Here is a 26174-nt window from a genome sequence, read left to right on the forward strand (position 1 = left end):
GAACTGACTTGACTTAGCCCATGATCACGCCCGCGTCTTCAACTGCCCCAGCAGGCCCCGGTCCAGACGCCAACTGCCTCGTGTGCGGGAGTGGCCGCTAGGCGGAGCGTTGCTGCTGCTCCCCCCCGCCCCCGCCCCCCCCAGGCTGCAGGGCCGCGCCCCCGCCTCCGACGGGTGAGTAAGCGGGGCAGCCCCCAGAGCACCTGCCTCCCCCCTTCGCTCCCCGGGGCCCTGCTCGCCGCGCCGCTGGTTGGTGCCGGGGGGCGGCGGCTCCGACCCAGCCCCTGCGCGCTCCATTGGCGGGCCGTGGCCGGCCTGCGAGGGAGGACGGTGCCCGGGCGAGTGACAGGCCGCCGCCCCGGCCGGACCCGCGCCAGGACGTGCCTGTGCTGGGAGCCCGGGGCCTGCCGCGCCCGTCGCCGCCGGAGCTCAGCCCCACCAGCGTCAGGTGCCCGCCGGACGCGGCCTGCTGGGTTTACAGCCCCACGTTGCTGGGGTTTGTTTTTGTTCCGTGATTGCAACGTTTGTCTCGCTCCCGTTGGGGTGCGAGAGCCGCGCGAATGGAAGGGGAAGCGGGCAGACTGTGCAGCGGAAACTGAAAATGGCTCTAAAACTAAGCTCCGACCGGTCCCAAATGTACATAAACTGGCAGAGCCAGCCAGCTGTTTCTCTCTCTAAACTCTGTCAGTTGTAGCCGCTTTGAGTGGGGGTAGCGTAGTAGCGTCTCCATCGCTGGCAGTTTTTAAACAAAGGTCGGGTTTTGGACGTTCTAGTTCAAAGAGGACTTAACCTGGGCCTGGCATTTACTGAATTGCCAAAGGGGGTCAGAGTAGGTGATCACGGTGGTCCCTTCTGCCTTATAATCGGTGAATTTATTGAAGCCTTTGCAGGACTGGGACACTACCATGTCTAAACACAGTAAAATATTTAACATTGATGGATCCTTGGCATTTCTGCCACAACTTGCTCTAAGAATTCAGGACAGGTTAATCAAAAATAATGTTCACATTCTGTCTACAGTGTAAAAATAACTTTGCTTAAATATGTTTGAACCTAACTATGGTATAGCCTTTTGTTGTGGGGAGGAGAGGGGAACTGGATGGAACAGAAAGAACAATGTTATAATTTTGTTAAGAATTGTTTTAATTTTTTTAGACAGAGAAATGAAAATATGGCTCTCTCCTATACAAAGCAGACTGTTGTTTGTACTCTTCATGTCATCTAAACCTGCTCAGAGGAGCACAAAGATAAAGTTGCCAATGATTGATTTCAGCTGAGGTGCTGAAGTTTCATGCAAATGAAAACTGATCTCATGATATTACTAGTTTCATAATCATAGAATCTTCCAGGAAGAACAAGTTAGGCAATACCTAAGTGAACATGCAAACAAGCTGAAAAAACTCAGAACTTCCAGGCCTTATTTTTAATGCCTTTTTTACCCACATATTTATGAGACAACAGAAAAGACTATGCTTGAGTTATTAAAAAAGAGGTAAAATTACATTAACCTTCTTGCAGGAACAAGAACCACGGATTTCCTCTCAGGAAAATTAATTTGCAAACTGGATACAATTAACTTAGGCTTGAATAAAGACCGGGAGAGGATGTGTCATTACAATAAGTAAAACTATTTCCCCATGTTTATTTCCCCCCCCCCCCCCCCCCCGCTGTTCCTCACATGTTCTTGTCAACTGCTGGAAATGGCCCACCTTGATTATCACTACAAAAAGTCCCCACCCCTGCTCTCCTGCTGGTAATAGCTCACCTTACCTGATCACTCTAGTTACATAGTTACAATGTTACACCCATTGTTTCATGTTCTCTGTGTATATAAAATCTCCCCACTGTATTTTCCACTGCATGCATCCGATGAAGTGAGCTGTAGCTCACAAAAGCTTTTGCTCAAATAAATTTGTTAGTCTCTAAGGTGCCACAAATACTCCTTTTCTTTTTGTGGATACAGACTAACACGGCTGCTACTCTGAAACCTCTCAGGATGAGAGGCAAGAATGAGTAATATGAAAGCCATATGGAAATGATTATTGCAGGACACAAATGGTGGTAGAGGGAAAAAGTGGCTTTTATGTCTGCAGTCTCTAAAGATTTGGTAAAAAGTAGCTTTTTCATATATAGGAGTTTAGAAAGCAGCAAGTAAAGTAGCATGTAGGGGTTTTGGAGAAAGAGAGACTGTAATCCATATTTCATTAATCATCCACATGGAAAATGTCAGATTTTGCTGAGTCCTTACGGAATGAGAGATGTTTCAGTATCTTTGTCCATAGTAGGAGTAGCTAAAGGAGATCAACTTTGGTAGATTTCAAATATTTTGAGTCCCATATCTAAACCCTGCTCCCCAGACCTGGAGAAAGAAACTGGAACATCTCTCACAAATGTTTGAGGCTTCAGGAGTTGAGCCACCAATTTTGTTTCTAGTGAAACTCAGTCACCTACATTAACGTGTTTTTTACCTTTTTTCAGAAATGTGTGCAGCTGCATTCCAAGGCAAAATGCATTATAATTAGGCTTGGTAGAATTCAATTTTTATTTTTATTTGATCATTTCAACAGATAATATTGATTGCTTCCTTTTTACATTTTTTTTTGTTTTATTTTAAATTCTTCACAATTGCACATGTTGGGATGGGTTTTAAAAATTGACAAAAAATGCTTAGAGATTTAAAATTTCACAGTTGAGAAATTATGGGCAGGTCAGAAAGTAGGGAGGGTCTGACAATTATTTAATAACAGTGTATGTTGAAATTTAAAAGGTTAAAGCTTTATGACAATTAAAATACAAATGGTCAACATCACATGTCAATAAACAAAGTAAATATCGTTACATCAGACTCAGTAACTTAAATGAATTTAAATAAATTGCAGAAGCTGTTTAAATCCTGTGGGTTTACCAGTGATACTGTATCCTCTTGAAACAGTGCAGAAGGGTTCATTTACAAGTTGAACAGATATTTTCACTGATAAAGTCCTGTAATGGAGTTGTTTATATTACAGTTAATGGTCAGTTGCCAAGTTTGTTATGATAGCTCCAAGTTCCAGTTGGGATCTGGGGGCCATTGAGCAAAGCACTGTACAAATCCATGCAATAAGAGGGTCAGTGCCCCAAGTTTACAATCCAGAGTCTGAAATTTGTATGTTAAGTTACTCCTGGGGGAATTCTGTGCCAAAAATCTAAATTCTGTGCACAATATTTTAATAATCTGCATATCTTATCTGTCAAAATAATACAATATAATCTTACTGGTTTCAGTTACTTTGGTTATTTATTTCAAAATACCTGTCCGCAAGTATCTCTGTTACAATACAGAAAACAAAAAAGATTCAGGAAATGTTTTTTGACAAATAGATTGCTTACTAGGCTTATTAATACAGAACTTTGCATAATAATTCATTTAAACTACAATACAGAAACGTATTTCCCACACCCCTTACCTGCACCCCTCAGAAGCAGTGCAAGGGCCTTTGCTTGAGGGAGTCAGGAATAACGGAGGAGCTGAGCAGAGGGAAGTAATTACTGGGAAGGAGCCTGGGAGTGAACCTGGAGGATTGTTGGGTGTGAGTGGGAGAAGTATGGAATGTTTTTTGGGAGGAGGGAGGATTGTTAGGGAGTTGGAGAGCCTCCCCAATGCAGACTCTGCCTGACCCTTAGCCTCTCCCATTCAGTCAGGCACATCTGCCCCTGTCCCTGTGTGTATCTGTGGCCTCCACTCAGCTCCCTCCTGTCCCCATGTGTCACTGCACCCTTGTCCCCCGCATCCCTATGTGTCCCTGCACCACCACTCAGCTACCCCCTTGATCCCATGTGACCCTGCACCCACCACTTCCATTAAGCTCCTGGCTCAATGCTGTCACCCCAGTAGTTCCTGTTTCCCCACTCCACTGTGTCTCCTCCAACCCTTCTGAACTGCAGTCAATGTGATCCGCAGGAGCTCCAGGTGCCCTACAGTCTTTGTCGTCCCCCGCCCCCCAATATCCCATGCCTCTTCACCTGGCCCCATGGGCAGGGGCCTATGAGGAAAGCATCCTCTCTGGGACTGACTGCTCTGGCCCTGAGCTGGCTACTCTCTCTTTTGGTGCTACAGCAGCCACTGGTGGGTGTAACTGCAGTGCCTCCTCAGCAATATGTATTATTCTGCAAGGGGGAAAAAATCTATGGGAGACATGAATTCTGTGCATGCACAGTGACACAGAATTCCCCCAGAAGTATTAAGTGCACAAAATAAAGAAAATCACAGCTATACTATGGTGTTTCTGCCAGTGACATAGGGTAAGCACAAAGCAGTGGCTTGGAAATAGCGTAACTAGAATTCCCATTTCATAGGGTCTGGTGCAGTTTGGGAAAACCAGGAAGCCCGTTGAAAAGTAGGATGTTCCATAAAATGTGTAATCCTTGGATGGCGTAAAGCTTCACCGCATAGTTCACTAAAACAGGTCTGCATGATCTTTGAGAACGTATGTGTTGATTGTCTTATTTTTCCCAGCAAAGGCGATATGTACAAGAGTATGCAAACATAGTATATTTTTTAGAAATTAGTTATGTTTATCCCTAAATCTCATAAAATTTCTATATAAGAAGTGTTTAATAATGTTGAATTGATAGGTGACAAGAAATCTGATTTAAAAATATTTTTTTCTTGACCAATTGTAGCTGGAAACCTGTTGTTTGGACGCTGAACTATGACATCATGGCAAGATTTCACAGAAGAACATGCATTATTTTGTTGCTTTTTATTTTATTCATTTGCTCCATGATGATGGCTTTGAAGACTCTAAGACCTGACAGAGCTGGTTTTGGGGATCCATTTGGACTTGGTCTCTTACCGGAACTTCAACAAAGGACAACATTCTTAGAAAATAAACACAGTCCCCTAACTGCTGCCAATGGTGATAGTGTAACACACACCAATAATTTGCACAGTATTGCATTGAATAGCATTAAAACATCTATGGCCTCTGTAAGAAAGTTGGAAGAGGAATTGCCTTCCCCTAATTATAACTTTCATGTGTTTTACTACAGCTGGTTTGGGAATCCACAGTATGATGGTAAATATATTCACTGGAACCATCCACTGGTGCAACATTGGGATTCCAAAATTGCAAACAATTACCCGAAGGGAAGACACAATCCTCCAGATGATATTGCGTCCAGTTTTTACCCTGAACTTGGAACATACAGCTCTAAAGACCCTTCTGTCATAGAAGCCCACATGCAACAAATGCGTTCAGCCTCTGTTGGTAATAAATGTCTGTTTATTTTTGGCATAGTAGTCATTTGTTTGACTTCAGATATTTGAGTAAACAGAACTGTTCACCTTTGTTTTTTCTACATATTGAAATGTAAGGGAACTTTGGTATTTTCTTTTTGTGTGCACAGGAGATTTGTGTCAATGATTCCTTCATGGAAACTTCTGGTTTTAACAAGTTATTTTGTACTTCAGGTTCAATCCCTAACTTAGTTTCTAGTCTTCCAAGCTGCTTCATACAGATGGACCTGTTCAGAGCAGATGCAGGATTGGGGACTATATCTATAGTTGTTTAGATGAAGGAATTTTATATGATTTGTTTACTTGTTTAACAGTACTCTGTGTAGTGTATAAAATACAGATATAGGCATTTTTGTAGTGGATATGATGTCTCTCAAGTAGAGAAGATCAGTCCTAGATGTTTCTGTAATGGTTCTCAGGCAATCTAAGACCACGTGTCACCTTATTACCCTCTACCTCTGTCGAGAGGAAGACTTGCTTATGTTTACCTGGGTGTCAGCTTCCTCACACCTCCAGCCTGTTAGCCACCCAAACAGTCTCCTCCAGACTTGTCCTTACTTTTCCTAGTTTAACAATAGGTGCATCCTAGTCCACACCTTTGAAGCAGCCCCTTATCCACTGAGTACTTACAGAAATCCTAGGTTTGCTGCCCACAAGGAGATAGTGTACACACCAGCTTGTGTGATCCTACTTAGGATCAGTACCTTTGTTAATATCACAGCACTGAGTTACATTTATAATGAAAACAACATAAGTTTATTATCAAATGTTCAAATGATAATGACTAAAGATAATGGAAACATAAGGTTACATATAAAACAATTATAACCCACTTTCTAGAGACTAAAGTTAATATACTAACCTCCAGTCTAAACAAGTTTCTCACACCTAAAGCTTCTTGCAGAGTCTTCCACCAAGGTAGAAATAAATGTAACTGGTTTCATAAATGTAACTGCGTTGTCTGTTTACTTCCTAGGCGCAAGATAAAGCGGTGTCTTTTTGCTTTCTTATATCCCCCAAAGTTCATTGTCCACCGATAGCATGCTGCCTCCCTGTTGATTTTAGATCCCCCATTGCCTTTGTAAATGACTCTCCATTGCGTTACGTTACAGTGCTTAATTTACATGCCGGAGGGACAGGTGAATAGACATCCTTTGACAGAAAACTCCATTTATCAACTCTGCCTCAACACAGATTTTAAAACATATATACATATACAGTCCTTACATAGTATCTATCCAGAAGTTTCACAACAATATTATTGACCAAAATGATTGATCCTGGCTTTCATTTATGATTTCACATAATGTTCTTTGGTGAACCAGGATCAGTGTATTCTTGTAATCCCATTTCCAGTTGGCATCGAAGGGTTTCTGAGTCACAGTTTCAGAGGCTGGTTCAAGAAGTCCCATAATAGACCATTATGAAATAACCTATCCACAGAGGAAAATTCTAGCCAACCACTAACACCTAATAATTGTTTTATGCCCTGAATTGTGAGGGATTGTATCCCTTGTGCAATTCCTTCCTCCTGTACTTTGTAACTATGGATATTCTTACTATCCATATACATGTCCAATGCTTCTTTGAAACCTGTTAAGCTCTTGACAACATTAATACCTGGTAGAATGGGTTGTACTGTAGGTTAATTATTTAAAAAACAAAAATAACATATACACCAGTATTACCTTTTATCTCTTAAATTTAAAACTTATTAATGAGTTTCATTGTTTGTCCCCAGTTTTATATTAAATGAGGGAGAACATAAATAGGAGCACTCAGCGTAACTTTTCTGTGCCATTCTTTATTTTATATATCTGTATTATAGCCCTTCTTATTTATTCTGTAAACTAGGCAGTCATCATCTTTTCTGTTTTTCCTCTTTTGGATTTCTTTTTATGCTTATTATTTTATCATTTACATCTGGACCCCTTCTGTTTCTATAAATATATTATTTGACCAGACCACAGTATTCAAGGTGAAAACTTACTGTCAATTGGTATAATGCCACTATAATATGTTCATTAATATTGTCTATCCCAGTCTTCTTACTTCCTAACATTGTTAGCTTTTTTGACCATGGCTACATATTGAACAAAGATTGCTATGTTCCTACTAGTGATATTTTTGTTTTTTAAGAAACTTAAATTTCCTCTTGTTACTAATACTGGGACAGCTCCATTGGTGATAGCAACAGTGGGAGTACTGGTGTGGGCAGGTTACTGCTGGTATTGTAAGCACAGCGGTGTTTTCTCTCACTCTGGCAAAGTGATTTAAACACTGGCAACAATTATCATCTTGTTTACAGTTTTATAAGGTATAATAATCCTTTAAGATTCAGGCGATAATCTTTACCTCCAGTAAAGCTGAATTGGTGGAGAACGTTAAGAAGAAATGTCTGGTGTAGACAAGAGTCTTAGTGCATTCTTCTTTTTGCCAAGTAATTACAGTTGATTTAGGACTCAGTAGTGTGTGAATAGTTTAAATTATTTCTTTCAGTGTACATTGCTGATACACCTATATAAGATTCCTCTGAATTTTCTCTTGGTTCTGTCTAGTCGTGACTATCTCAAATAATTTCATTTGATTTCAGAGTTCACTTGCTTTTGTGGATCATTGATTGCTACAATAAACGTCAGTCCTTGTATGGATGTTTGGGGTATTGTTCACCTTTTCCTGTGGTGCAGAATTGACCATTATCCCCATTATTTGTCTCTTAAACAGTTTCTAATCCATCACAGTACTTCACATCTGGCCTTCATTTTCTTACTAGCCTTTTATGTGGGCTTTTACACTTTCAAACAGACTTAATTAAATAAATTGGTTTTAACCAGTTCTATTATCCCCTAATGTGGTGTTGTGGTCAAGGAATTCTAGAAGATGGGAGAGGCAGAATTTCCTTTACAGGGTTTGTCCCTATCACATTGTTCTAGATATTTTATAACTCTTTTTATTTCAGTGAATTTACCTGGCTCTGAAGAGTATCTCACTAGTTTGTAATTCATGGGTATGCCTAATAGGTGCAACTTTTGCTGTCCTCCATTAGTGTCTGATTTTAATGAGATTGAGCTGCTAACAACAATATTCAGTCGCTTGAACCTTAAATTCTTTCAGATATCTGGAATGAATACCAGGTTCTAGTGACTTGCTGCGATTTACTTTTTTAGTTTGTTCCTCCCTTTGCCACTTCAGTCTCTAAGAGTGCTTCATCTTTTTTTGCCTGTGAAGAGATCTATAGTAAGTATCTTCTTAACAACCTCTGGGGTGAAGACTGATACAGAAATATAAATCAGAGCAGCGCAGAAAGCTATCTTCTTCCTCAGTTGTTCCCTATGTGTCTTAATGTGCAGCACAACTTTGCAGGCTTCCTGTTCCAGGTGTATTTTGAGAACTTATCATTCTTATATGCTTATCTATGTGCTGTGCCCTTTTACTTTTCTCTTGGCTTCACTTGAGCTGAATTTCTCTTATTTCTATAATGTGGCCATTGAACCATACTGGATTTATTTTGTTTTCTATTTCTTCCTTTTCTTTATTTAGCAGCATGCATATGTCTTATGACAGAATTACTCTATGCTCATTATCCTGCATGATTTTCTCAACCATGTCCCAACTTGATATTTGACCAGTTTATGTGCAAGTAGATGATGCACATTGCATTATTCCTATTCTATTAGATTTTGTTGCTGGTTTAATCTCCTAAATGTCATGCACTCATATATCATTTTCTGAGCTTGGAGGTTGGTAGTATGTTCCTACTTGTATTTTTATGTTGGGGGTTAGTTTCCATACATATTCTTCTGTAAAGTCCTCTTCGCTCAAAATTTTATCTCATTAGAGTGTATGGAACCTTTTAGGTATAGTACCTATTCTCCCAGTTCTGTGAACTAATGTCATTCATGTATACTTACTTTAATACCTGGCTGTAAATCCCATCAATTGTTGTTGTTCCACTGCATTTCAGAAATATATATTATTTCAAAGTTGTGTTCCAGGGCAAGTCTTTTTTGGCGAATGTATTTTGTCTCAGCTTCTCTGACACTTTTTTTATTTTTGACAATATGCATATTAGATGTACTTTTTTAAGTAACATGGTGGTATTTTTCTTGAATGTACAAATAGTAAGTTCTTTGGGAAGGTATATTCCTTTGACTTATTTTCATATTCAGCAACTAGTGCCATATTTCTCTGTCAATTAAAAATATAGGGCATTTTTCCTGAGCCTTATAACTCAGGAATAATTTCATTAACTTTTTTTTTTTAAGGATTCTGTGCCATGATTGTTGGTTTCTCATTGGGAAGCAAGAGCTAGAAAAATCTGAAAGTGTAGTCTTTTAAGTGTTTAGTACAGTTGGATGGACAAGACGGGAAAAGGAGATTGCTGTTGCATTGGGGTCTGAAATTGAATTGTTTCAAGACAGTGCTACGGACAGTCCTGTTGTGGACTTGTTCAGTATGCATATGCTATGTATTTTTCTCCGGGGGAAGTCCTGGACTACTGGCAATCTTACTATACTGTCATCTTCAATTTGACTTATTTCTTAAGGAATCTGTCTAAAGTCTAAAAGTTGTTTGTTGTTGAAAAAGATGGCTCTGCAGATGGACCAGAAAACACTACTCTGCTAGATTCTTGTGGGAATTTTCTAGGTCATCATCTGATAATTTCTTGATACACTCATCATAGATTTTTATTTAAACTTTAGCCTGGATACCAGTAGTCAGTGATTTATACAGAACTATGCATAACCCATGCATTAACTGAGTCTTATAATTGTGACAACTTATTTGTCATGTTATCAGGAGATAGTGGGCCTGATCTAATCCCATTATGCTCTGGAAACTTTGCTATTGTCGTTAATGGGAACAGAATGAATGATCCAGTGATTATATGTCAATGTTAGCGTTTCCAGTGGAACTAAAATTTTACTTGCATTTCCATAAAATACACAATGCTATTAATGTTTTTCAAACATTCAGGAAAGGAAAAAAATCTTACTGAAAAGACTCTTGTGCCAAGTAAATTTATGGATGGTTTTCTGTAAGTATGTAATTGTTGTTTTCAGATCTTTATGGACCATACAAGTTATGGTCCACTGGCTATGTCTACAAAGTTAGGCCTGTGTGCCATCCTTTGTCTTGATCTAAAGGCAACCTGTGACAGCCCATCAATAAGAATATTGTGCAGAGATCATGGGTAGTATAACCTTTATGTAGTAACTAAGGCTTTCAGTTTGTAAATATACTGTTGAATTTAACATCACTCAGAGGGATGGGGGGGAATTGTACGAGGCACTTAAAATTCCATTATGGCTATTTCTGTACCTTGCGTATTTGACTGTCTGCATACAATTATAACATTTGTGTGCTCATCTGCAGTAATTGCTTGGGCAAATTAGGTGTGTAGCTGCATATATCTAAGTTATTTGAAATCCTTGCCTTTCACTTGTTCCATAAAAAAAATATTTTTCAAACCATGCTTTTATATTGTTCCTGGCTGCAAGAAGTATTTACATATATTTTTGTATCAAATGCCAGTTTTACTCAGAAATGGCCGTTATTTAGTTAGCTGTATAAACTATGTTGTACATTAACATGAATATTTATGTTTCATGTACACACTTACTTGTGTTTATTTAACTTTTAGTAGGCATAATGTTGTTTTTGGTGGCATAACTCAAGCTCATGTTTTATATCTTAGGTGTCATAGCCCTTTCTTGGTACCCACCTGGTATGGCTGATGAAAATGGGGAACCTGGTGAAGATTTGGTGCCTGTTATTTTGAATAATGCACATAAATACAATCTAAAGGTATAGTACTTTTAAAGTGTTCATATTCAATACATCTCTAGATCAAATGTACATATATATTTGTGTTCATTAACTAGATAATTTGTACTCTTTTAACAGTTGTATGTATTTTGGCTGCCATTAGGTTAACACAACAAAGGGCCTGGGTTTCCTCTAGAAATAAGAGGGACTTAGCTGGATCCCTATGGGATGGGGCCAATAGTGCAGCAGCAATTTGGAATATTTATAGAAACCAAGAACAAGAAGAGAAATCGGGACAATTGGAAAAAGCCACTGGCCTTATAACTGGAGCACAACTATCTCAGGTTCAGGCTGGAGTGGGTGAATTACGTGTTATCTCCGCCCTTAGTTCGATGACCCAGAAGCTGTTAACAGAGATGGTACTGAATATCACTGAGGCTGGGAAGGCATTGCAGTGGGACCTGGATTGCTCAGAAATCCAGGATTTCCTGAATGACCAGCTGATGGCCATTCGGCGTGATCTCGAGCATCAGGCCTGGCCTACTGCCCTTACAGACACTTCAGGAGTATCATCTGATCTGTGGCCATGGAGACACACTTGGAGATATTCTGGGTGGAGATGCAAACATTTGCGGTGTTTCTTCCAAGTATACGGACCGGTTGGAGAGGTGGGCTCCCACATACCATATCCTGCCAGGTCCGTGGGGAGGATGCATGTGGACTGAGTAATTCACCAAGACATTTGGGAGCTTAACTACCTGGTATGCCTAATAGATTTTTAGACAGTGTTCCCAGAATAACACCCAACATTTGGATAGGGAGAGGGAGTCAATGGACATTCTGGCCATTAGAACCCCCACAGCTTCAGTGTGTACGTAAACTGAACCAAGGGGAAGTTGTCACTGTTCATGGCAATGTTTGTTGGGAGGGTATGGGACAAGGAACTTACCCTGACAGAACACATACTCTTCCAAGCTAATGATAGCTGTGCCGATGTTGAGGCCACCATATTACAAGATATTCATTTTAATCTCACCACTGCTGCAGGCCTGTGGATAGAATTTTTCAATCAGTCCTTAGGTTTCAGATACCCTTTAACTGGACCACCCTAATACCTGATCGATTCCAAAATTTACTTTCACTCCTACCAGAGATTCAGAAAATTTCTGAGTTACAAGGGCAACTTCATATGCTTCAAAATATATATCAAGTTGAAAAGTATGCCTTTCATACCACTTATAGAATGCCTACCTTCTGTACTAAGTATGATGTATTGTGTTTTGTGACTAAAACTGTGCAACAACCCCATTATAGTATTATTGAGGGCATGTTATTGCTTGTATTGTTGTTGTTTGGTTTAGGGTTATTATGTTGTAAAGGACGTAATAATATTAATAATACTTTTCATGTCCATACTAACCATGCATTGTCATTGTATCCAATTAAAACCCCTAAGGTTGATGTATTTGATGCAGAGTTTGAAATACAAAATTTAATGAAAATGGAAGTTTAAAATTGACAGTTGTGCTGGAAGCACAAAAGAGGGGAGTGTGGAAGTAGATAAAGGGAATTTGGATGCAGGCCTCTGAAATAAGCAGGAGTCAGGCTAACTCTAGCTTTAATAACGCGAGATTTGTAGAAGCGGGGATAGTGCGAAGCGAGTGGAAAACAACTGTGAAAGAGGCTGTTGTGACCTTGTATTAGATAAGAATAGAATGCAGACTATAAGAGAAATGGTAAGAAAAAATAAGATATCATGAAGGAATATGTATAAACAATATGCAGTTGTTGCTTATTATTGTCTGTAATAAGTATATAAATACTTGCTCAAATTGTTTATCTGGGAGAGACCTGCCTAGCTGGGGGAAACCCTGTGTCCTAGTGCACACTCTCTCCCTCTATGCAATTGCTTGAGATAATGACCACAAGGGCCACGTGAGGAGTAGTGCATTGGCCTGAGGGCTGCATCACTGACACCCCACCCTTTCTGCCCCTGGCCCCACCCCCACTCCACTCCTTCCATGAGGCCTCAACCCTGTCCCCTCCCTGCCCCCAGCAGGAGGGGTGAGAAGTGCGACGGGGTTGGGGTGCAGGGTGCAGGAGGGGGCTCAGGGCAGGGAGTGCAGGAGGTGTGCAGGGTGCGGCAGGGAGTGCAGGAGGGGTGAGGGGTGCAGCAGGGGGTCGGGGTGCAGCAGCGATGTTGGGTGTGGCAGGGGGCTCAGGGCAGGGAGTTGGGGTGTGGGGTGCAGGCTCTGACCCGGGGCCGCTTACCTAGAGCAGCTCCGGGGTGGATGCAGCACGCACCGGGGCCAAGACAGGCAGGGGCATGGTTCTGCCCGCTTCAGGGAGTGGAGTGGGGCTCACAGTGCCACGGGGTAGGCAGAGGGGTGCGTGGGGGGGTGGGGGCGGCGCAGGGAGCTTGGTGGGCCACACGAAAGAACCCCGCAGGCCGCACAAATAATGTGCGAAAAGACCAATATTCAGCTTATTTTTTGATTCGGTTAATACTGGTTGAACAGTTCTCTTCAGCATTAGGAAATATAAAGAATGTAATGTATTTTTCCCTAAAGTGTTAATGGATTAAAATTTAAAATCAGGAAGTTAGCAGGGAAGATATTTGAAGTATCATTGGAATAATATTTTCTCAGTACCTATACTCAATGTCTATTCTTAGCACAGTGAATCTCATCTTCAATATTATATTTCGTAGGCATCCTGGCAATTTGAATGAGAAAATGATTAGAGTTAAAGATGATAGACTTGTCAATAAACTCAGAATCATTATGCAAAAGAAATTATTTTCAATCTAAAGAGAGAAAAACAAGGTCATATAACTGTGTGGAACTAGAAGTAGCCTTGTCAAGTATGCTTTGCCTCTGAATAGGACTGAAGTAAAAAGAAATAATAAGACAATTGACGGAAAGCTTAATAATCCTAACAATTTAGTCCAGCAGTGTGTTTCACTTTAGTTTGTGAAAAAATCTTTGTGATAGTATCACATTTCACTTGAGACTAGCTGAAAATTGGTGTCGTCATTTGCATTCTAAGTTTGAAAACTGCTTCTGAAAAACTGCCAGCATTGATTAATGTAAAACATTCTCTCTTTTAATTGGGTAGTTGAAAACAATGGAGTTTAGTTTGAAGTGAGCTGAAGTTTATAGCATAAATAATTTCATAAGCCCCAAGCCTGAAATTTAGAAGTAGCAATGATAGTATATTAGATTTAGTGCGTAGGTATTTATTGCTGTTGTTGATGAACCTATAAAACTCTAAATTAAAGGTAAAGTTCTCCCATTCCACATTTTAAAATCTAATTTCTCACTGAAAGCTCTCCTTGGAGAAATATTATCTGTAACAACTAGAATATATTGTTGCTTAGAAATAAAATATAAAACACTTCCATCAGCTGTAATCAGTTTTTGAATTGTCAATAGATAACCTTTTAATTAACTAGCTTAGAATACTCTATATAGTTGTGTATTTTAGTAATTTTTTCCAGCATGCTTATTATTTACAGTAGCTTAGAAAAGCAATCTTATATAAAACTAGTAATAAAGAATAGGTGTATAGTTTTTCTATTTTTTCATCGAATCTATATTGTTAATATTGGCAGTCCAAAAAATAGTGAGTCTTATTGAATTAATCTTCAGGAATAGTAGTCTTGAATCAATTACACACACAGCATTGTGGAGACTTTTCACAGTCCCTCTTTCTAGAGCTCTGTTGGTGTGCCTGATACTACTTGGACAAATAACACCAAATGGATTTTATGTTCTGTAATGTTTTATAATCCATATTGCATTTTCATTTTACAGGTCACTTTTCATATTGAGCCATATAAAGATCGCGATGATCGTAGTATGTACAGCAATGTGAAGTACATTGTAGACAAGTAAGTGCTTTCTAAAATGTATGTTTTTGGCATTCACATGCTCTGATAGATATTTCTCATCTATTGTGTGAACTCTTAAACTGTATATGGTATGACCTGAGCTTGAGAGAAATGAAAGGGGCTGTTTTGCTCATAACTGACAGACCTAGAACTCAGACATAAGGTATGCACATTTTAAAGTATTGGGACATGCATGTTATGTGGAGATGCAATAGACAACTACATTTAAAATTTCTTCTTCTTTTAGTAATTGCACATGTGCAGTCAACTCTTGGTATGGAGCACCAGTACATGGCCAGCAGAAACGTTTTCCCTCAGTGATACCCATTGGGTGGCTTCTTTGGCACTGCAACAAGAGACCACCTCAGTGCCAAGTACCCTGGAGACATCTGCAGCAGCAAAAACCTGCTCTTCTTCGTGGTGTTGTCGTCTTTCTTACAGGTGTCTGGTCCTTAGGCGCCTCTGCCACTGATTCAACCTCCAGTAGTTCAGTTGCCTGCTTCCCGGACAGGTGGACCCTTGCAACTCGGTTATGATTGCATCACTGCTTTCATCGCCAGGCTCTCAACACTGGGCTCTGGCACTGACTGGATTGGCCCTGCCATCGTCAGAAGAAGGGGAATCCTCGTTGGACTCAGAGGTGGGATCTTGCTTATCACAACCCTGAAGCAGGACCCATCAGTCTCAATGGGACCTGCTATGGAAATGTGGCCAGGACAACGGGATCCTGCTCTGTATCAGTGGCCGTTTTGGAATTCTTGAAGGTTTCTCCCAGCTTCCAGGTATTCTCACCATACATGCTCTGGACTTGTCTGCGTTCACAGTGCTGCTGTGCCACTGTAGCGCTTGGTGAAGACTCTACCTACGCTGACAGGAGAGCTTCTCCTGTCATTGTAGGAACTCCACCTCCCTGAAAGGTGGTAGCTTTGTTGATAGGAGAAGACCTCCCATCGACATAGCGTTGTCTACGCTAGGAGTTTGGCACACCCCGAGCAACATAGTTATACTGGCGTAAGTTTGTAGCATAGACCAGGGCTCAGTGCCCTCATCTAGAAGGGCTGAGTCTATGCACTAAGCAGCTCCGTCCCCAGAGTCCAGCACTGGGCCCAGTACCAAGCATCAACAGGAGGTTCTAGAATGGGAAAACAGGCAGTAGAAGAGGTTCTACCTCTCAAGTCTTGGCTTCCTCTTCGCCCTCTCCAGACGAGGCCATTTCATCCAGCACAACTTCACCTCCTCTTGATGATAATTTGAGGTTTATCAGGAGTTATTAGAGTAGATATACAACAGATAAAGACTTTATGGCAGACTCCAACCTTTTTGCCGCCCACCTCTTAAAGGGCAGAAAGAAAGTAATATGTACCCTCCCAAGGGTTTACCTTTATATTCATCCACCTCTGGGCTCATTAGTTGTTGCAGTGGCTAATGAGAGAGAATGACAGGAATACCAGGCTTCCATCCCCAAATCAAAAGGTGCTAGGAGCTAGACTTATTCAGCAGAAAGATTTATTCAACGGAAGCTTGCAGCTGCATATCCCCAACCAACCGTCTCTGTTAGGACAATATGATTTTAATTTGTAGGGTTCCATGGAAAAGTTCAAGGAGCTGTGTCTGGAGAATGCTGGGCAGGAGTTCTCTTCCCTGGTCAATGAGGGCATAGTGGTCGTCAGAACTTCACTGCAGGCGGGATTGGACTCAGCAGCTAGAACCATGGCTTCCGCAGTGGCCACGTATAGATCATTCTGGCTGCAGTCTTCTGGTCTTCCCTCTGAAGTCCAGAGTACTATCCAGGATTTGCTGTTCAGTGGTTCTTCTCTAGTCTCAGACCAGAGAAACCGCAAACTCCATGGAGTTAGAGACTCTAGAGCTACCCTGAAGTCCTTTGCTGTGTACACATCTCTCCCAGTCAGGAAGCACGGTCAGCCACAGCAGACACCCTGCTTCTCCTCCTCAACAGGAGATATCAAAAAGATTCAGGGGTTATATGTGTAGGTCTCCCCATCCTGCTGCTTTGGCTCCAGCTCTGGGCCCCTCAAGACACCCTGGAACTACAAAGCAGGCATTTTCATGGACTAGTCAAGGTTGACATACTAGTCAGTGTCTGTCTCTCTCTCTCTCTCCAGACCTGAACCTCCTTTGTAAACAATCTTTCCCACTTCGGCCGTGCTTTGTCCCAGATTACTTTGTAGCAATGGTCCCTTGAGCACTGTGGAAGTGTGATATATACTCTCTGTGCGCTTGCAGACCAAGTGCCAGCTCTTGCTAAGGCTGTAGGCATCAGCTAAACACTAACAAATTCATAGCTGGAAACCAAACCAGCTCACCTGTATGTTAGTACTGTTCAAGATAGGTATTACTTATAAGCATTCCATAAAGTCTAGACACTAAACACATACTTATAAGTTGGTGCATGCATTAATTTCACTTGTAGGTTCCATAATAGATGCCTTTTACTGACATGGGGAGGCAGGCTCCTCTGTGATTTCTCACCAGTCCCACTCATTCATAGACTATTGCAAAAGTTAAGACAGGATCAGGCCAGAGTCATGCTTACAGCCCCAGCATGGATCCATCAGCACTGGTTCTCCATTCTCCTGGTGCTGTCAGTGAAACCTCCAGTTTCACTTCCATTAGACTCAGATCTAATCTCCTAGGATCACGGGTGCCTAGTCCACCTGAGCCTACAGTCCCTTCACTTAACCGCATGGATGCTCCATAAGGTAAATGCTAGAGAGCAGGCTTGCTTGAAGGATGTTCAGGTGGTCCTGCTAAATAGCAGAAAGCCTCTACAAGAGCTATTTACCTCGCTAAGTTGTGGGGTTTCTCTATCTGGTCTCACCAGTATGGTGTATCACTGACCAGCTTCAGTTCAACATATTCTGGACTACTTACACCAAGATTTGGCAGTTTGTTCCATCAAAATATCTCTGACTGTTAGCTCATCGTTCCCTTCTGAAGTGGACAATTGCTCTATTTTCTTCAGTGACATGGCCCTAAAGTTTTTTAAAGACTTAATCAAATTATACCCTCGAGTGCAAGACTCTATTCCCCCAGAGGATCTAAACTTATGCGTTGTCCCCCCATCCCACTCACCTCCCAATCTGAATCATTGGCTACCTGCTCACTGCTGCATCTATCAATGAAGGTAGCATCTTTGGTGGCTATTATCTTGGCTAGAAGAGTAGGGGAGCTGCGGGCAGTAATATCAAGGCCTTTATATACAATCTTTAAGGACAAGGGTTTACTTGCATCCTCATCCAAAGTTCATCAGGTGGTTTCCTCTTTCCACATCAACTGGCCAATTTTTTTGCTTGTGTTCTACCCAGAAACATATACGGTCAGGGAGGAAGAGTGTTTGCATACCTTGGATGTCAGAAAAGGCTTGTCCTTTCACCTGGACAGAACCAGTTACTTTTGTAAATCTTCCCAGCTGTTCGTAGCAGTGGCAGACAGAGTAAGAGGTCAGTCAGTCTCCTCCACTCAGAGAATGTATTCCTGGATTGCATCCTGCATATGCATGTACTATGACTTGGCTAATGTCGCTACACCTGACCGAGTCGCAGCTCATTTGATGAAATCACAGTCAGCCTCGGCAGACTTTCTGGCACAAGTTCCAATTGCAGACATTTGTAGAGTGTCAGCCTGGTCCTCAGTCCACACGTTTGCTTCCCACTGTACTGTAGCTCAAGACTCCAGAGATGATGTAAGAGTGGGATGAGTTGCTCTCCAATCTTTATTGAAATAGACTCTGATCCCGCCTCCTGTTTTACAGTTTGTGAGTCATCAAGAGCGGAATGCACACGTGCAGTTATTAACTTGTTCCGTAACTACTGTTCTTTGAGATTTGTTGCATACAACCATTCCATGATCTGCCCTCCTACCCTTCTTCGTCAGAGTTATGGCAAGAGGGAACTGAGGGAGGCTAGAGACGACTCTGCCTTCTTTACCTGCATGCAGTGGTGTGAAGCAGCAGGTGGAGCTTGAGCCACCCCAACGGGTGCTGCTGAGGGGAGAAGTTTCTGATCGGTGTGCCCAGTGCACAGCAATGCCAAGAGTGGAATGGACATGTGCAACACATCTCGAAGACCAACAGTTGTGGAACCAGGTTAGTTACCAATTTTTTTCACACGCTTCATGAAACCTCAGACTGACGTTTCTAACTGCTTTTATTTAAGCTCAGACACTTATATTTTTTTATTTAAAAAAAATCAACAACTTTGTAGGTTGACAGCTAAACTTCTAATGGGCTAACCCATAATATCCTTAAATTCAATCCAGCCTTAAAGTCAGAGAGGTCAGTCAGCTACTAGTTTTTATTTTATTGCTGCCACTTAGAGTATCTTCCATAATGATTCAGCGAATTAATGTTTTGCCTTTGAGAGGAAAGTGATACCTACTTGTAGGACTTGACACTAATAATTAAGTTATGCTGTAGATTATCTCCTTGCTGTAGTAGTACATAAGTTTCCAGCATATGTATGATTAAAATATATATTTGCCACATTACTGAATTAAATTAATCTTGAACATAAAGTTTTTTAAAATTCATAAATTCCTCAGTTCAGTATGTGAAAGATTCTCTCCCAACTGGCATCATATTATGAATATTTACCATATTCTTTGCTTTATAGATATGGAGGCCATCCAGCTTTTTACCGGCATAAGACCAGCACAGGCAGAACTCTCCCCATGTTTTATGTTTATGATTCTTATGTAACAATCCCTGAAATATGGGCAAATCTATTAACTGTTTCTGGATCCCAGAGCATTCGCAATACACCATATGATGGATTATTTATTGCACTTCTAGTGGAAGAAAAACATAAGCATGAAATCCACAGAAGTGGTTTTGATGGAATTTATACATACTTTGCCACCAATGGTTTTTCTTATGGCTCATCTCATCACAATTGGCCAAGTCTAAAAGCCTTTTGTGACAGCAGCAACTTAATGTTCATTCCAAGTGTGGGACCAGGATACATTGACACCAACATCCGACCGTGGAATAACCACAACACCCGCAACCGTGTTAATGGGAAGTATTATGAGACTGCCTTCAGTGCAGCACTTTTGGTGCGATCAGAAATTATTTCCATCACCTCTTTCAATGAATGGCATGAAGGGACTCAGATTGAAAAAGCTATTCCCAAGAAAACTGGACAGGTAACTTACCTGGATTACAAGCCTCATAAACCAACTATGTATCTGGAGCTCACTCGCAAGTGGTCTGAGAAATACAGTAAGGAAAAAGAACAATGGCTTATGTGAGGTGCTGCCTCCCTTGTTTGTAAATACATTCAGTCCATCTCAGAGTTGGAAATGACACTGGGAATTCTAATTCAGCCAATCAAGATGTCTTTTATTATGAATATATTTTAAAAAGAAAAAAAAAACCTTTGAATGTAGTATGCACTATTACTGTACCTGTTAGAATTAACTTTGACTCCTTTTAGGGGATAAAACAATAGTGAGCAATATTGGCATCTCTAGCCTATTGTAATTGGAGAATATTTTGTGAAATGCTAGATGCTTTTTATTCATAATCTGTATGTAAATCTTACAGAAACTCTATCTGGAATAATTCAGAGGTGACTCAAGTAGAGTGAGACAGAATTTAGAATATTTACATTTATTACTTTTAGCTATATAGCTGTGTTTCAGAGTTGAATACTCCTGTGATTAGAATTTTGTCTCAATAGTTCCTCAGAGGATAAATATTTGTGGTGCATGAAATAACACACCAATTGTTATATCATTTGTACACCTTGTAGCAGGCGGAGAGTTTACTTTAACATTTGACTTGTATGTGGTACAAACATCAAGAATAGCGTGAAATTGTTCTGAAATTTAGAGCTTTTAAAGCTTTTGGTTTCAAAAATTGATGAAAGGTTATTTAACTCCAGATTAATCTTGTATTTGGATTTTGCATTCTGTATTTTTTGTAACTATGGAGTGTCAGCAAAATGCATTGAGATCGTCTAACTAGATTAAAATTAAAGAAGGAATAATAGTAACTAAAATGAGGGCGGAAAGTATATGAGCAAAGAAATTGCTCAAAATAAGAAAAATCTGTTTCTTAAACAAGATTTTCTTTAATGTTTACCAGGGATAGACTTTTTTATTACTTATCCAGACCTAGATCCAGTGTTTGGAAAAAGTTGAAAAGGTTACAAGTCACATAAATATTTTCTAGTCCTACAATTGATTTATTTTCTAGAGCAGTCTTCGTTGCATGATTTTAGTAGCACAGTCTTCAGCCACTAGAATGAATTTGTCTGTTACCATTTGAAATCTTAATTTTCAAGTTTTCAGACAGTTCGTTGATTTCCTGCAGTACTAAAGATAGCAGCTACCAAAATCATGTCAGAATTAAGGTGAGGAGAAAATAAAGCAAGATAGTAATTGAGTGATGTTCTTATTACATTTCATAACGTGCCATTGCTAGAAATGAGTGCTTAATACTGTTTGAAAGCTGAGATTCTCAGGTTTCAAATGTTATAAATCATTCATTTGTAGTCCTGGTTGTTTCTGAGACACCACTCAACAATGGTCTCTGTCTAGCAATGCTTTTTTGGCACTTACCCAGAACTGAATAGAGCAAATCCCCAAACTTGGACCACTATGGGTTTGACTATTTGGTTTTATAGTTGTGGTGAATTTGAGAGTACTTTGGCAAGTATTTAATCTGTAACATAGTATAATTGCTTTTTTTATTTTATTTATTTTTACTTACTTTAGGCCCTGATCCTGCATTGTGATTCACCTGTAAACTGCCCATTGGAGTCCCATTGACTTAATAGAGTTTTGTGCAGGCACAGTAATCTGCCCATGCAGTCGCAATGCAGGATTGAAAAAGTGAAACTGTTTGTTTTTTTCTGAAACATGTTTAAATCTTAATGACATGGTATTGCTGATATTTGTTAGTGACCTCTTAATGTGAAAGGAGGACGGGTTTCTCTGAAACTTGTCTCCGTAGCTTAAAGACAGTTTTCACCAAATTTATGCAGGGAAACTGTCTGAAATTCTTTAACTGTTTTATACATCCAGGATGGCAAATTGTACGTAAGGTTTCTCTTCAAATTATTTAAATGGTTCTATTAGTAAGCCCCCAAACATCATAGGCATGGAAATTCCAACTTATTTTTAACTATCATAGGGCTAGTATACTAAGACGAACATCTAGGACCATATTCTCAGCTACAGCCAAGGAGTGAGGGGTGTAGCTTCAAAAGGGGCTGCAGAGGAGCCATTTGTGGTTCCCAGTGGTGGGATCAGTTCTGCTCTTGTTGGGTCCCTAGTGTAGTTTAGAGCAGCCTCAAGAGTGTGTGTGCGCGTGTACATTTGTGTGTGTATGTATGGACGTACGTAAATAAAAGGAGGTGTGGGGGGGAGAAAATAGAGCATTGCCCTGCATCTTGTGTAGTCACTTATACCAGGGCAGAGTGAGTGTAAAATTCTACTAAATCATAACAAATACCCTGGTGTGACTACACAAAATACAGAATAGAGAGAATCTGAACCAAAGTGTGGTAAGTAATCATCTTGGATCCTATCCTGCGTTCCATGCATACCCATTGAAGATAAATTTGGGTATGCAAGGAATGCAGGATTGTTTCCCTTTTGTGTATTGAGAAGTGAGGAGTAGCTTGGCGCCTTCAGCATGCCTGAGAAATTTCTATCTCTTGTCTACACTAGGAGCACTACAGTAATGGAGCTGTGTCACTGCAGTGCGTCTGGTGATGACACTCTATGCTGACGGGAGAGAGCTCTCCTCTCAGCATAAGAAAACCACTTCTGCAAGAAGGTCTCCTGCCAACATAGCGCTGTCCACACAGCGCTTATGTCGTTGTAACTTATATCGCTCAGAGGGGTGGTTTATTCGCACACCTGAGCAACAGAAGTTATGCCAACATAAGCTGTAGTGTAGACATAGCCCAATATGTAGTCTGGGATGTTACAGTGCACCTTCAATGCTGTTGTTTTCTGTTAAGTGGTATCTTCTAAATATTTTGCACTTTCAGACTTCATTTCTAAGGATCTCAAAATGCTTTTTCAAAGTAGGTAAGTAGTATTTTTAGTTTTCAGATGGATAAACTGAGCTATAGATGATGTAATGACTTACCACAGTGAATCAGTGACAGTGTAGGACATAGAGCAGGTATTGATCCCCATTCTAACCACTTGCACACAGCCTCTTAAGGAGACTAATGTATGCACTTTTAGTATCAGTTCCTTAAATAACTATACCTATTTGTTTGTTTTAAATTTGTTACTTTTTCTTTAAAGTATTTACAAGCCTGGGAGTGCACAATTCCTTCAGTTATTTCCTCATTTCTAGCTTTCCCTCTCTCAGCAACTTAAAGGGATGCTCATTCTTCCTCCTACGTGAACTGGGAAAGGCTAGGTGTAGGTAATTGTTTGCCATAGTATTCATAATAGATAATACTGCATTAATGGTAATTAGGCAAAAATAAAAACTATAAATGATTATTAAAGGCACTGACTCGCTATTATACCTGTGCTCTATAGCAATGCTTAAAATCACTGGTGACGTACTACTGAGCAATCATGACTGGGGAAAGGAGTGATGACAATACGCAGGAAATGCTCTCCAAGGCCAAGTAGCAATGTTTCTAAGGCCAGATAATTCACTTATAAAAGTGTGTGAAGGCCCTATTAATTCAATTGTAGACTTCAGTTTCTGACAGGCCCAAGTAAGTTTTCGAAATATGTATTTATTTCCATGGACTATATCTAAACTGAAGCGTAGTCCATCCCCTGTTCTCTCAGAACCCTTGTCTATATTGCACAGATTTGAAAAAGTTGCTTTGCCTTTTTTTCCAAGTAAAAGAGCATGTCCATCTATTTTGCACATACTGTTAACCCCTTATGGCTGTCGTCTTGTGAATGCACATCTTCAATCTTGGATCAGCTTTATTTGTAGAATTCACTTTGTCTTGTGGTGCCAATATTCTGTCACAGACTTAAGAAGCTTTTGGAACAGAAGAGTCCTTAGTAAGTGTCTTTCACCATGAAATTCTGTACACACTGTGTACGTAGTATATACTTGCATATTACATACATTTTGATAGTCTTTTGCATGGGTTTTTCAGGTGCCCTTTATAATGTTTTACAGGAAAATATATTGTACATAGAGTTTTTTTGTTGCTGGTGATAGGAAATAGAGATTAGTTCAACACCTTTTTATGCACTTGGACAAGTAAATTAATTTTTGGTGGTCTAAGTTTTTTCAAAACTTATGTACTTAATAAAGGAGAGATATAATTTGATTTTAAAAAATCCTACATATATTCTATTTAAGATAAGGTAGAAATCTCTGGCAAACTGTTCTAGATACTGTAAGTATTAGCTGCAAAGAAGTTCTAACTTTCTACTATAATCTATATTAAACAATTCAGTAAACCCTCACAATCTTTTATTCCTTTCTTTTTGTGAACCTCCTCAAACTATTGTCATAGTCTGTTACTTCTGTCCAGATTTAAATCTTAAGTCTGTTTTTAAAGTAACTTCATTTCTAAGAATTCCTGTATAGTTCCAATGTAACCAACTTGTTACAATATTTTGTAAGAGAATGTCCTTATTATATGTATTTTATAAACAAAGCATGAATTTTACAAATTTTAGTTACACTTCAGGTGTTTTGTTTTCCTACCTGGCTGTAGAAATGTATTACTAATGTGACCTGATTCTGTCACCCTGTCCAGGGTACTACTCAATGTATGAGATTTGTGGCATAATCTAGCTCATAGCAAATCATTTGAGTACACAGTGTTTTCATTTATAATCATGTTTACAAAAAACTAGTTGCTTAAATGTTGATGAACAATGACTGTGCGCCCAAAATGCCATAGAGTGTATGATAGTAGCAATCTCTAAGCAGTAACAGTTTACAAAGTGAATTTTCTATCACTTATGACCTTAGAATTGAGGTCTCTTATGTGAGCCAATGCAATATCTAACATGGCATATTGGTTCTTTCTATGAACTGTCTGCTGCTCTAATTTGTATGTAAAGGAGATTGGTTCACCAAAATTTGCCCTGTGCTAATCAGTTTCTGCTTTGTGAGCTAGTGCGATGTCTAATGAAAGACAGAAAAAGTGAATAGTGATGCAGGACTTCTCATAGTACAAAACCATGAAAAATATTGGGTCTGATTCTTATGTTTTTAAATAGGCAAAACTTCCACTGAAGTTGCATTTAATCCAGTAACAGGCTTTCTCGATAGTGCACAACTCATAAAAATACTCAGATGCCTTTGAAAAAATTACACAGGCAGTACTGCTATGTTTAACCAAAAGATGAAAACTGTAGGATTTAGGTTTGCATTTTAAAGTGGTAAAAGGAGGAGACTCATATACATATATATGTTGAACTAATCTCTATTTCCTATCACCAGCAACAAAAACTAATATATATATATAAAAAAATCTAAAGAAAAGCAAGACTGTAATCACCCAGTCTTAAGGCAGAAATGGTTTATGCCTGTTTTGCCTGTGGGAGAAAACTGGGATCAGGCCCAAAATCTGGATGTGAAACTCTCAAGATGCATTGTCCTATTCCAGTTGAAAAGCAACCAAAATATAAATGCACCACTTGCATTAGTTATTGAGTGGAAATCTACCTGTAAATAACCCATGCTTGGCAAATATCCTGTTTAGATATTTATATATCAGATATTTACTACTCACTATAGTGAAATAGATGTATTCTAGTAAGAAACTACTGGGTTAGAAATGTAATATACGCATTCGTTACTACATGTTTCTAGATATAGTCTAAGGTATTTTGAAGCCTAGAATAGTTTCATTCTTGTTGCACTTCAATTTGTTGGCCACTAAAATTTCAGTGACTTACCACTACTGTTAATGTAGAATGTTTTGCTATGCACGTTTAATTTACTGTAGCCTAAAGAAATGCTATGCATGTCTCAGGAAATCCAAAATTGAATCAAATACAAAATGTGCTTGAAATTTTAAAATTATATTAAGTACCTTGTTATGTAATTGTCACTCTAAGAGGAGACTGTAAATAATTTCTGGCTGTTTTGGTAAATCTCTATTACCATATTTTCAGTAAATTACACAAAACATTGTATTAAGAACTGATGATAAAATAAAATGAAATTTTAATTGCTCTTTTGTTTAAATTTTCTATCAGCCTCCTCTACTGAATGTGGGATGCATGTTCAATAAATCTTTTTCCTGGGAAATACGT

General features: G+C 39.7%; 1 protein-coding gene across 1 annotated transcript; it reads left to right on the forward strand.

The window, feature by feature from the left end:
• MANEA (mannosidase endo-alpha) lies at positions 1-26174 on the forward strand. Its single transcript, XM_077812834.1, has 5 exons — positions 1-174; positions 4663-5249; positions 10977-11086; positions 14863-14939; positions 19571-26174. The coding sequence occupies exons 2-5, from the start codon at positions 4700-4702 to the stop codon at positions 20205-20207; spliced, it is 1374 nt and encodes a 457-aa protein (XP_077668960.1). The 5' UTR covers positions 1-174; positions 4663-4699; the 3' UTR covers positions 20208-26174.

Source organism: Eretmochelys imbricata, chromosome 3, assembly GCF_965152235.1.
Source record: "Eretmochelys imbricata isolate rEreImb1 chromosome 3, rEreImb1.hap1, whole genome shotgun sequence".
Taxonomy (NCBI): domain Eukaryota; kingdom Metazoa; phylum Chordata; order Testudines; family Cheloniidae; genus Eretmochelys; species Eretmochelys imbricata.